The 13,900-nt window shown below is 39.2% G+C and overlaps 1 protein-coding gene across 1 annotated transcript in view; it reads left to right on the top strand.

Annotated features, from left to right (window-relative positions):
- cckbrb (cholecystokinin B receptor b) overlaps positions 1 to 11,260 on the top strand; it is a 33,340-nt gene extending 22,080 nt beyond the window's left edge. The window contains exons 3-5 of the mRNA XM_030427300.1: positions 3,001 to 3,259; positions 6,152 to 6,279; positions 10,327 to 11,260. Of these exons, the coding sequence (XP_030283160.1) occupies positions 3,001 to 3,259; positions 6,152 to 6,279; positions 10,327 to 10,871 (932 nt within the window). The 3' untranslated portion in view covers positions 10,872 to 11,260. The remainder of the gene's footprint in view (positions 1 to 3,000; positions 3,260 to 6,151; positions 6,280 to 10,326) is intronic.
- Positions 11,261 to 13,900: the final 2,640 nt, after the last annotated feature.

Here is a 13,900-nt window from a genome sequence, read left to right as displayed (position 1 = left end):
TATAATATTCATATTTATTTGTATATTTACATGTATATTCATATATATCATATACATTCATATTTATATTCTTAAATAATATAATATGATATAATATAATATAATACATTTTTATACAATAAAACATTTAATATTAAAAATAAATACTGAATTCTCTCGGTGTGTTTATTCGCACTCACACACAGTGTAACAGCTGGTCTCAATCTCAGCAGTCCCTCACTCATATGAACTGTTAGTAACTGGTCCAGAATCTGTCCATGTAGCTGCTTGTGAATTGAAAGGCTGCCTAATTGGCTGCCGTGACGTGGGGAGTTAGATAAAATGATCAGGGTGAGGACGGGCAAATAAACTTCTGAACGTCCTGAATGTCCTGACAAAAAGGGTCACCTGACAGGGTCACCTGACAAAAATAAAATAAGCTGAGGCGAAGTTCAGGTCTTGTGGATAAAACTGATGTCATACCACATGGAAAACTAAATTAATTTACGTGAATATGGAAAACTGCAGTTATAACTGAAGATTTACAGCATTTACTTCAGACACTCTGAGCTAAATTTCAGCATTTTAGTGATTCCTTTCATGTGTATGTGTATATTCTCTGCCACACTAAAAGCTTTATAATTACTGGATTAGGTTGAAATGTGTCCATTTAAAAGACCCTAAGGAAACATTCATTCATTTACATGGTTGCTGCTGAATGGTAACAGTTATCAAATTAGGAACCCAAAGGAATAATCTATCATTCATAAAATGCATATCTCTACTAGAAATATTTATATCAAAATATGTTTTCCACATTTTTTTTTACTACTTTATATACAATAATATAATTCTCCATGATTTAATAGTTGATTCCTATTTAATATTAACAGTCATGCCAAAGTCAGCATGGTTTATCACTTTGGTTATCTCCATCTCTCTTTTGTTTAAAATAAATATATTTTTCATCAACTAAAACACAGAAGATGACCTAAATTACACAATCTGTAACCTAAAAAAGCCAATGTGGACGAAAATCAAAATCAGAATCAGAATTTCTTTATTGTCCTGCAAACAGGGAAATTTCATTTGCGACAGCAGCCATAGGAAAAAAATATTACAATAAACAGTAATAATAGTAAATAAAAAATAAACAATATAATAAAAAGGTAAGAAATAGAATAGACTCGTATATACATATAAACATAATATTGAACAATATGAGCATTGTAATTATAAACAGTGTGGCAGTGTATTGTTATTTACAAAAAGTAAATATGGGTATTAAAAATGTGTCCAGATAGTGCGAACCAAAAATTAGAAATCATGTGGACTCCCAGGTACTTGTAAGATGTCACCATCTCAATGTCAGTTCCCTGGATGTTCACCTGCGTGTAGGTGGTTCTCTTTCTGTGCCTGCAGAAATCCAACACCAGCTCTTTGGTCTTCCCCGCGTTGAGCTGGAGGTGGTCCTCAATAAATTCTCTGTAGGCTCTGTCGTCCCCATCCCTGACGACGCCGATGATAGCAGAGTTGTCAGAGAATTTTTGAAGATGGCTGTGGGGTTATGGGTGGCTGACACACTGTCCTGAATCCTCACATACTGTGGTTGGTGAGGATCCAGGACGTGAGGTGTTGGTCCAACCTTTGCGAGCTCCAGCTCTGGTCAAACCTATTGAAAAATAGGTTTGGGTCGTTCACCCACGTCTGATCCCCCGTAGCCTGGGAGTCTGGTTTCCTCTGCCCTGAGATGGTTTTAAGGCTTTTCCAGACTTCACTGATGTTCCTCTGCTGCAGCTTTTCCTCTGTCTTCCTCCTGCAGCTGTTCTTCCCCTCTCTAATCTTCTTCCTCAGCTCCTCCTGCACAGCCTTCAGCTCCTCTTCGTTGCCTGACCTAAAGGCCCTCTTTTTCTCCTTGAGGAGAGCCTTTATGTCAGCATTAATCCAGGGTTTGCTGTTTGAAAAACACCGCACAGTTCTGGTGGGTACAGTGTTATCCACACAGAAATGTATATAGTCCATTATGCAGCCTGTTAAACTGTTGATGTCCTCCCCATGAGAAACGCACAGTTCTTCCCACACAGTTGAGTCAGAGCAGTCCCTCAGAGCCTCTTCAGACTCCTCAATTCATGCCTTAACCGTGGGGGGATTCTGCTGGTTGCTGGTAAACAGGCAGGAGATGCACCAGGTTGTGGTCAGATCTTCCCAGGGGAGGGAGGGGGGATGAGTTGTATGGATTAAGTAATAGATTGAAAATAAACTCAGGTTCCTAGAAGTAATAGAGGTAATGGGATATTTTCCTGCTCTTGGAATTGAAATTCTTCATACCTGTACTGTATTCCATCATCTATATTATCAAAACGTCATCGCAACAGGAACATTGCGCTGACCCTGAGAGAAAAACCATCTGAGCATTGAACAAAAAGGTGGATTAAATAAAGCACATGAACGAACGAGAGCCATCATCCTGATGCACTGAGGAAAAGTGGCGAACCCACAGGAGAGACTGAGGCTGATTGTTCTTTGCTTCAGTGGGAACTGCTGTAAGCTGCCCTCATAGGTGCAGAAAACACATCCCTGGGTCCTGACTCACACACCATACACACACATAGAGACACACACAGACACACTCTGTTTGTATTCCTGTCGAGGACATGGATAAGACAGGTAAAGAGTAATTTCCCGTCTTGCCCTGTCAGGAGGAAGACGGCAGATCACATCAGTGGCCTAGACCAACATGATTTCTTCTACCGACACCCAGATAACCATCACCACCTCCCCTCCTCGCATTATATTCATTTGCGAGCACGTCTCCAGAGAGCATCACATTTTGTTCTCTGTTGTTATTGCAGATATAATGTGCACATCAACAAACATGTTTTTGTTGCCTTTTTATTACGAGTCCAAACTATTCTGAGCACATAATAACTTTTTCATTCATCAAACGGAAAGATATATGAGAACAGACAATAGTGTGCATGTTTACTTCCTTTTAAAATAATCTGTTTTGTCTTCCTGCAGGCATATCAGTGAGCATTTCTACATTTAGCCTGGTTGCTATAGCGATTGAGCGCTACAGCGCCATCTGTAACCCCTTGAAGTCACGGGTGTGGCAGACCCGGTCCCATGCCTATCGGGTGATCGCTGCTACGTGGGTGCTGGCCTTCATTATCATGATCCCGTATCCAGTCATCAGTCACTTGGAGTCTTTTGAGCGTGACAACACCACTGCTCACCAGTGTCGCCACAAGTGGCCCGTCGCGACGGCAGAACAGGCATGGTGAGTGTTTGGGTGTCAAATGATGTGTCCTTTAAACAACCCTGATTCTTTAATAACACAGTCCTCAGAACGACATAGTTTTCTGCACCATGAATAAAAATCAGCTTCAGTTTCTCATTATTATTACTACATTTTTCTTATTGAAAAGAGAGGCAAGATTCCGCAGTTGTTGCTGCACATAGGGATGCACGATCCATATTGGGTCAGCTTGATAATGGCAAGTTTTTATTGTCAGTTTTCAAAGGGATAATTAAACTTTCGCCACTAAAGACAGCCAATAATACGAGGCCAAATTGTTTTCACTGACTTAAAAAGCTTTTAACAGGTTGTTCATTGCTCCAGTAAAAAGGATAGACCTTAGATAGAACTCAGGAAATGGGAGATAAACTAGTCAGCTCAGCTCATTGAACACTTGAGCTCAACTGTCAGCCAGAAAGCTAATGTTAGTCTAGCAAGATTCAAAGTAAATAGGTGGGCCGAAAACGCACATAGTCAGTTTTCCCATCAACAAATCAAATCAATTTGGTTACTCACCTATTTATGTTATCCATTGCTTGTTATGACAGTTTAGCCAGTACCATTCATTTTAGATACTCCTATTTGAGGAGATCCAGAGGTTTCTGTACATGAGAAGTTTTTGACACCCTCCAGCCAATCAGAATCGAGTATGAGATAATATGTGTTGAGGTTTTTTTGTAATTTTATGTCAGAGGAAAATGTCCATATTTTATGTGTTTTCTGACATGCTAAACTGCTTGCAACAGTGGCTTTTCGACGTTGTTGCCTAGCAGCAGCGTTTTCACCAACTTAAATTCGAGCATATTATATGACCTCCCATGTTGTAACCAGAGGTCACAAGTTCCCTTTGAAGACAGCAATTACCATCTTTACAAGTGACCTGTTTAAATGAAATGGAACAGGAGCACCAGTATAAGAACCATGAAGTCAGTGAACATCATCATTAATGTCACTTAGACCCCACAAGGTTATATATAGGTGATTGAGAAGTGGTATGATTGATAATTAATCAATTCAGTGAATTCACTTATTCTGTAATAGAAAATAAACTTTTCAAAGCTCCATGTTATTATGAAAATATTATTTCAAATAAAAGGGATGTGGAGGAAAAGATGCCTTCAGAAATAATGGCTTATTTCCGAGAAACTGAAGATGACTCATTCAAACAACTTAATTTGATTTTTATTACATGCTCACTGGTGAGACATCATGAAGTTTTGCTATTTTGAGCACAACAGAAAATAGAGTGTGCATATGCAATGTTGAATACTGAAATGTATGAGGCTGTACAGAGAAGAAGTCAGTATAAGCTCTTAAAGATCTATTTGTTATTAATTCATTGGAAGGACGAAGAAGGTCGTGACAGAGGGTCCTTGTCCTGGATTACGGTACACTGTAGGTGGGTGTTGTATAGATTGAAGGTTCTTTCCACTCTGTACAGTGTGATCAGGTTTAACTGAGCACTAAAAATATCTTTTTTTGTCAACAATGAAATTCAGGGTCATTTTAACATTGAACTCGTACAGTTATAAATAGAATTCTCTTCATGAAGCTGGTTCACAAATATGGAAAAGTGTTTTTTGTTGATATGTATGCTTCACAATTCATACTCAGTAAATCTTATTGACAGAAAAAAAGAGTAACAACTAGTAAATAAATAGAGACTAGTGAGTGCCTCTTAACTGCATACATGCACACAGTTTCCATACATCAAAATGTCATCCCCTTATGTATCCATCATCAGTTATATTTCCAGGGTATCTGAGGTCTCAGCAGCACATAAAATTCAACTTAACATAAACTTCAACTTAACAACCTCTTTCCTCTGTCTCCCAGTGCTTGCCTTGTGGACGGTGTGCTGTTTTATATCAAATAGACTTTAGACGCACTGCATCTGTGTACACTGTTCGCTACACTGAAAAATCTAATTTACAGCCATGTTTGGACCTGGAGCCCGTTTCTGGTAGCTCACACTTTCTGTCTATTGGGAGCCTTTTCGTGGAAACAGGCGGATGTTCCAGTGTGTTTTGTGTTGGACTCTGGATGGAACAGGCTTGGGGAGAATTTCAGTCAACTCTGTGTATGTGTGTGTGTATTTGTGCGCTTTTGTGTTCAACTCTGTCTTTATCTAAGTTTAGGCTTGCTCATGGTTGTATAAATCAGTGCAGTATAGTACAAGACCTGGTTTGTGTCTGTAGTATTTTACCATGGGAATATGAATCATAGGGCAATACTAGCAAAATACCTAGCAGTGTCTGAAAATCGCAAAGGGTCATTTTCAACATTGAACACAGCTGAACACAAAGGCTCAGAGAATGTCTTGTCTGCTATAGGATTTAGAAAAAAACAACAATATATATGTTGTATATGTATATGATACAATATGGTTCATTGTCAGTGTCTTAACCCTGAAACCACAGGGCACTACTTTAACGTGTATTCAACCTAATTTCTTTCCCAAGACTGCTGAAATTACATTTTGTACATTGTTATAAACAAGTTATTTTGTAACGTAAGTGTTTGTAATTTTATGAGCACCAAATGACTGAGAAACTGCGCAAGAATATATGTGGTTTGGCTTCCCTTTTTGCTTTGGATTCGGAAGGAAAAAGCTTTAATCTTTTTTTTTTTTTTTTAAGCAAACAATGAATCATTATGAGTCATTACAACAGTCCATTTTGCTGAATGTCATTCTGGATTTTTTATAGATCACCGGATATTTCTTTTTCCTGAAAAACAAAACAACAACGTAGGTCTTTACAGGTAGTGGTGAAACATTAAGACATAATAGCCGAGGTTATATGAGTACCTGTATGCACGATTATCCTAATGCAAGAACATCAAGATCTTACCTCTACCATGTGTCTCTTTTAGGTACATTCTGCTGCTGCTTGTGCTGTTTGCCATCCCAGGGTTGGTGATGATCGTGGCTTATGGACTGATCTCCAGGGAACTGTATAGAGGCATCCACTTTGAGATGGGCCACAAAAAAGACTCTACTGGTGAGGACATGTGCAGAAGATGCTCACTTTATATTACAGAGGGCAATTTGACTCCCATGAAGCATTCAGTAACTAATGAAATACTAAATAAAGTAAAGCAATAAGGAAAAACAACACTAAATACAAAAACGTATAGTAAAGTAAACTAGTGTCTGCGTTGTCACCTTCTCCAGATAAAAACAAAGCCCAATTTTTGTTGGCTGATGACTTCTGTCTCAAATATGTCAGTGTTACCTCTCATAAAACCATCCTGATAAAAAGAAAAGAAAATTCACTGTGTAAAGGGTGGTGAGACTCTAGAAGTTTGAACTTTTTGCAGGAATCTCACTTCATACAAGTGAAAAGGGTCATTTTTGAACTGATTTACTAAGACTGTCCAGAGCATCATTGGCATTGGTACCAGTCAACAAGCATCAAGTAATATCAGGGAAGATGTCTGTGCAGAGGCCAAAGGATACTAAAAAGATAACACCCACCCCAGCCCTGTCTGCTCACCTTGCTGCCAAAAGATTGAGTATCTGCTGCTCTACCACCAGACTACAAAGCATCTTCCTTCCTCGGGCTGTAAAACTCCTGAACTCATCCTCCACACTCACCAGGAAAAATCTTTTTTTCTAGAATGGCATTCAAAACTTGCATTTTGTTATATAACCCTGTCTTGTATGTAATGACAAGGGGGGACCTTGAACCCTGAAACTTAAACCTGTGGCAGACGTACTGCCACAACATTAGCTGAGCTGCGAACACATTAACTAAAATATGTTCTAAATGTCAGTCAGCAGCCTGCGCTAATTAAAAAAGGCAATATATGTCATAGAAACGATCAATTGACAAATAATAAGTTATGCACATGAAAAAGGGCCAAATAAAACAAAACATTGGAAAAAAAAAAAAAAATCAGTATGAAACTACACCAGCATAAAACAAAGCTATGAAACCAGAACTCTGGCTTTAAAGCTCTTGTTGGCCTCAGTTTCCACACGTAAAACAATCTTGACTGGTTTATAACTGGCTGATTATAAATATGTAAATGTCACTTGCCAAGCAGTGTTCCATGTTTGAGATTAATGCTGTGTTTGATTGAAATCACACAATCCAGCACCTGCCAGCCAGGCCCTAGTGTTAGCATTTACATTTTTTCACATGATTGAGTGTTTGGAAGGAATTTTAATTCAACAATGATTTCATTAGCGCCACAATCACTTATATGTGTGCAGGTTAAGTGAAACATAACCTTTTGTGGGCATGTGAGAGTGTGTCTGGGATGATAGCAGGATAGAGTGTGTTTGCTGGTGCTCCATTAGAGGATGGGATTGGCAGCTGCAGGCCCGGACATCCCCATCTGTTTGGTCTCAGATAGAAAGAGGTTGTAGGAAAAAAAAAACAACAAAACATGAGTGACAGAGAGCAGGAGGTCAAATCCAAAAAACACAAAAACAAACAGGAAATCAGAGGGAAAATGATAATGAAGTTTTAAAATAACCTTTTGGAAAATGTTTCTGATTTAATAATCCAGCAGTGGTTTTGCAAACTGCATATAAGGTCTCTGCACTACCAGTTCCTGTTTGCATTGGCTTGCCTTCTGCTCTTGTTAGCTAATGTACTGAGTGAGCGTTGTCCTTTGTAGAAGGAAAGCTGGGCTATTAGATTTTATCAATAAATTGCAATATCACCTGATGGATGATTCCTGTGGCTCAGCAAGAATTATAAGTCACTCTTCTTTCCATTAAGGTGAGCTGCTGCTCTTTAAGAGCGATGATTCACTCAAAGCAAACCTTACAAATGGCCACATGTCATCACAGGGCTTTCGGCACTTTGACTAATGTGTTGATTTAAGATTTTTAGAATTAGCTTGCTTTAGGAAGGCACTCAGATTCAATGTTGGGATACTTCAATCAAGTGGCAGAAATATTAGTCAAATTTATGAAATTTCTCGAGAGGGGAATGAAAAACTGGAGCTAAAAATTCAGGTATAAGGTGTAAAAAAAAACTAAAAGCAATAATCCACAGACCTCACTGACTGCACATAAGTATTACTAATACCAGTTGGGGAATAGGCCACATTTCATTGGGGAGAGAATTATAATACATTAGAGGTGTGACAGTAGAGGTCACACCTCAGCAGTTTAGTAGCGAGGAGAGGCTGAGAGGTGGAAGTGAGGATTAATCCACTTTTTTAATCCCAAAAGAAAATGAACTCTGAGCTGTCCTTCTGCCGGTAAATGCTCCTGATCAGAGCAGAATCCAGTGTTACTATGGGTGTTTATTCCTCCAGATACCCCAGCTCTGTCCAACTCTTAATTATTGAACTGAACAGAAACCTATTGAGCTAATGTGGGATAGATCATTCTTTGGTATCATAGCAAACTATGCCAGTATTGATACATAAAGATCATAGACCTTATTTTTATGTACAAGTACAATAAAAAAAAATAATCTATAAGAATGACTGATTTCTACAGCATACTGCCCTAATGGTAGCTAGCTAGTGTTAGCAACGTTAACGTTTGCTAACTTGCAACATTAGCTAGCGCACAAACTTGCAAACAACTTGAGGGGGGAGATGATTCAAACAACAGTGGTAATGTGACGGTAATGCAATAGAGGGGGGAGATGGAATTTAGTGGCTTAATGTTGTCAATTACACCAGTCCACACACAGTCCAATTTGTAAGAACACTGATTTTCAAGTCTTATTCCCAACTCCTGAAATGCTGACACTTTGGGATTGTAGGTAAGGTTGGCTCTGTTCCTAAAGTGACAGTAGTGACGAGTTGGGAATGAGACTTGAAAATCATCTTTCTTACAAACTGGACCTTTAAAACAAGACGTTGTATCAGTGCCGGCTCTGAGTAATTTGGTGCCCCAGGCAAGATCTTAGCTGGCGCCCCCTTGCATTGCAGTCAATTTCACAATCAATTTTTATACACTAACACAGAAACTGCATGTATGTATTCAAGATTTTATTTCTTTGAAGTCAAAAATATCACACCAAATAAAAACTGAAGAAAGAAACAAGTGATAAAAATACAATATAAATAAGGCATTGCGCAAAAATATTATCTCTCAGCCTCAGCAAGTGCCATCTCTCGCTTATCTATTGTCAGCCGCTTTGCAAAACGACCTCCAACTCCTTCCATGTTGCCCAGTAGGTATTGTGCTTCCAACTATCCTCATAAACCTTCAGAAAATGCTTGCATTTTTCCAGTCCTTCAGTCCTTCCTCATTTAGTCTGTATTCTTTTGGAGATAACATTTAGCAGCAGAAGCAGTGCAGGCTATCATTATTGTCTGATTACATCAGCCAGCTTCTTTTTCCCCATTGACTAAGACTCTTTTACAAAAGTCATGTTGACACTCTCCCATCTTTGTTTCTGGGAAATGTGTAGCTTCTTTTTTATTTGAAATAGTCCTCGGTGAACTAACTTTCATCTTTCTTCAGATGGCCAGTCAGCAGGGTCTGTTGGTGCAGCCTTTAGTCCTGATGCTGTGTCACTCTGGTGTGCTTAGGTAGAGGGACAGGAGGACCTGGTGCTGTGTCACTGGGGTGGTGGTGAAATATTTTAAAAGTGCATCTAAAGAGAGAAGAGAAGTATATGTGACCACAGGCATAATATAATATAATATAATATAATATAATATAATATAATATGATATGATATGATATAATATAATATAATATAATATAATATAATATAATATAATATTTCGAAATAATAGTAGTAATAGCACTAGTTAAAAAATGTTTTTATTATTATCGTTATTATTATTATTATTGTTTATTTTAATTTGTCTTCCTCCCCCGTTTGCGGCGCCCCCCGCATTTGACTATACTGCCTATGCCTAGGGCCGGCTCTGCGTTGTATTGATAGTATTTATACTTTTTCTATAATATATATATTGATTTAAAAATATTCTCTATATTTATCTGGAAAGTAAAGCAAAAGCATGAGGTATGACACAAAATAAAACATTACTCACAATATGAAGTTATATTTATATATTTAATTAACAGAAATACTCCTCTGTTTTACTCTTCCCTCATAAAGATGTGAAGAATGGACTGACCTCCGCTGTGTCTACTGGCAGCGATGATGGAGATGGCTGCTATGTGAACGTCGTCCAGCGGCCGCACTCGATGGAGATGTCTGCTATGTCTTCCTCCACCCGGGCAACCAAGGCAGAAAGACCCCGCACCAACACATCTGAGGCCAAGCTGGAGGCCAAGAAGCGAGTAATCCGCATGCTGGTGGTCATTGTTGTCCTATTCTTTCTCTGCTGGATGCCTCTGTACTGTGCCAACACCTGGAGAGCTTTTGACGACATCACTGCCAAACAAGCCCTGTCGGGGTCTCCCATCGCTTTTATCCATTTGTTGTGCTACACGTCTGCCTGCGTCAACCCAATTATTTACTGCTTCATGAACACACGTTTCCGCAAAGCTCTGCTCACCACCTTCTCATGCTGCGCCGCACCGTGCCATCGCCATCGTCGTCGTCGCGGGCTACGGGACAACGAGGAGGATGTTATGGCGACTGGAGCGTCCATGTCCAAGTTCAGCTACACTACAGTCAGCACCATGGGAACCTGCTGAGGCTGATGGATGCAAGCCCACACCCATTATCTTTAGGCCAAATTTGTGCTCATAGGGACAGTAAAGTGGAGTCGAAAAACTGTGTGTAGCAGTATAGAAGCTTGTGAGTGAACTCATGTATGGATGTAAGAATAGGCCACCTGTCAAATTCCTACGCCACACAGATTTGAGGCAGCAGAAGGTTGGGGTGTCCACCCGCATCTAGTTCTTTCTTTCAACAAACAGCTAACATATGATATCATCACTCTAAGTAACATTATATATCAGCTTCCTTAAAAAGCCTATAAATCGTCAATGTTGGCAGCTGTTAATGTACCAGTGTAAAAGAGCATCTATCTTCACCCCACTACCTGCCAGAAGCTGTGGAAATAAAGGAATGGAAAGCAAGTCGAAGGCAATGCAAATGTTTTTTTCTTTGCCACGAGTTTCTTGCTGGGAGTGGGTGGCCCAGTGGCAGCGCTACTTCCTCCTTTACTCATGTTGGACTGAGGACAAACTGGACAGTAACTCGCTATTGCCTTTTGAGGTACAAAGACATATTGTGAGACAGGATGGGCAGGGGCTACCTGGATAGCATGCTAACTTCAGTAAACTTCTCTGCAGCACAATATGTAAACATAGTTAACATAATGTCAAAACTTTGATTTCATCACATTCTGTTGCTTGCAGGAACTGCAAGGAACTCTAATATGCTCATGAAAGAATCTCATCATCAGCTTAAAGGTGCAATATGTAAGAATTAGCTCCCTGTCTCTGATGCTAACCACATCCAACCGTAGCTGCCATTAGCTAGTTGGCTTAGTTAGCTGTGCAGCTAGCAGTCCAGACTTAGCGTTTGGCTCACCAGAGATGTGTTGGTTTTTACACCGCTACCAAAAGAGCTTTTGACCGGTGCAGGCCAGTGCTAGTTGTTTAGCATGCTAACCTCAGTAGCTATCTGCGCAACACAATACATAGACATCATGATGTCAAAATTGTTATTCCTTAACATTATTCTTAAACTTAACTTTTTTGTGTTTTCAACTATAAATTCTCACATATTGTTTGAGTGCTGAGGATGAATTTAAGCATCTTGGCCCAAGGAAAGAAGCTGCTCTGTAGTCTGGTGGTACGGTATGTGATTAAGACAAAGTTGACTTTGTTTCACCATCATCATATTACAATTACTAATCTTAAATTTCCACTAATAGATAAATACCTAATTTTCATGCATCCTGCAAACAGCTGTTTAAACAAAAATAGTAACAAAAAATTCTTCTTTCAGGAGTGAAAGATTCAACAAAAAATAAAAGTTCCTTGTAACGGTTTTAATTTTTTAATGTTTTAAACTAAAATTCTTACATATAGCTCCTCTATTAAATACCTGGTTTTACAGTGTAAATACCTCCATAGCTATGCTGAAAAAGCATTTAAAAAAAGGACACAGTTATCTCTTGTTATGGTGGACCAAGCCAATTTGTTTGCTTAGACTGCGGGGCGTGTGTGTTGTGCAGAGGATGTGAGTAACTGTGGGCTATGTGACGTGTGAGGGAAGCAGTTATTATGTAGCCATAAAAACGTTAACATCATTTGCTGTGTGATTCCTAAATAGTGTTTTATATTTTGCTGTCAGTTGTGAATGTTATTTGTGTTAATGATGGTGATGCAGTTGCCTTGTGGACTAAGTGCCTAGTTCTAAATACAATGTTATACTCAGTCGCTGTTGATTTGCCTCATTCATCACAGGCCAACTGTAACCTGAGAGGTTTGGAAGTGGAGTTCAAAGACTCAAAACGAGATGGGAACTGGTAAATGAGTGGGTTGTCAGTTCAACATGGCTCCACTGCAGTGCTATAAACAGCTTAGATGGGCAGTGGTGACGCCTTGTCTTGTGGATGTAAACTGTGATGCTCGGCACCTGTGTATGTTTTTTTTTAGGTTGGCGGAGCTGAATTTTTCATTTTCTGCTGCAAAGTTTGTGTTGTGTTGTGTTGTTGCAAGTGTGCTAGGTAGCAAATGTGATAATAGCGACTGACAGTTTTGTTTTGACGGCAGAACAGAACTGTCGGAAAATACTCAACAAGGCTGAACATGTGGACTGAAAAGACACTATTTTACAATTTATACATTATTAGAAAAAATACCCCGAAGTACAACGGAGATAACCGAATACTTCTATAAATAAGGACAAAAACAGAACTGCTGAAGGGAAGTTTGTCAGAAACTAGTTGGAAGTTATATGACTTAAGCCAAAATCAAAATGCTACTAAATGTGGCATGTGGAAATTGTGACTACATTTAAACGAATACTCAAAAATGTTGCTTGGTAATTGCCACGTACTAACCATGAAATGTTCCGCAACTGTAAAAAAAGTGTTACTGTCAAGTTTACCAATCTAAAACTAGTGGCTTAAAGGGTCAAACTTACTTATGATGCTGTACTACACTAAGGACCACCTGAATTGTGTCGAAATGAACAGCAGGACAAGAAAAAGTTTAGCCTTCGTCAAAAACGTTTAAGAGCATTTAACGAAAAAAAGCTTTTGGCTGGATAATAGCCTGGGATAGGTCATTGGTGATCAGTTGCATTTCAGCATTACAATTTTTAGTTTTTGTGTTAAGTATATACACAAGTGCTTTGTTAATACAGCATAACCAGCAAAACATTTTACTCCTAATGGCATTAAGCATGAGCTTAAGCCAGACAAAGAGTCACGTGTTAATCCTTATGAGTAGTAGCTTGTACAAACAGTAAATCTTACTAATATTTTGTTACTATATACATACTGAACTAAAGTATGGAAGTTCACTCAAGCCTTACATTTTAAAGGAAGCAACAACAGGATAAATCAACTGCAGTATAAGTTCAGAGATTGTTCGGTGACTTGCAGTCACTGCTCAGCTCACCTGCAGGCTACAGCAATGACAGCCAGGTTTCCGGAGGTCTCTGTTTGTCAGGCCCTGTCTAGCGCCCTGACTCTGGCTCCCCCCTGCTCACCTCACACTAATTGCGTTACAACCTCAAACCTGCCAGGCTAAAAGGATGAGCA

This window comes from Sparus aurata, chromosome 9 (assembly GCF_900880675.1).
Source record: "Sparus aurata chromosome 9, fSpaAur1.1, whole genome shotgun sequence".
NCBI lineage: Eukaryota > Metazoa > Chordata > Actinopteri > Spariformes > Sparidae > Sparus > Sparus aurata.
This window is presented reverse-complemented; position numbering and strand designations above follow the sequence as displayed.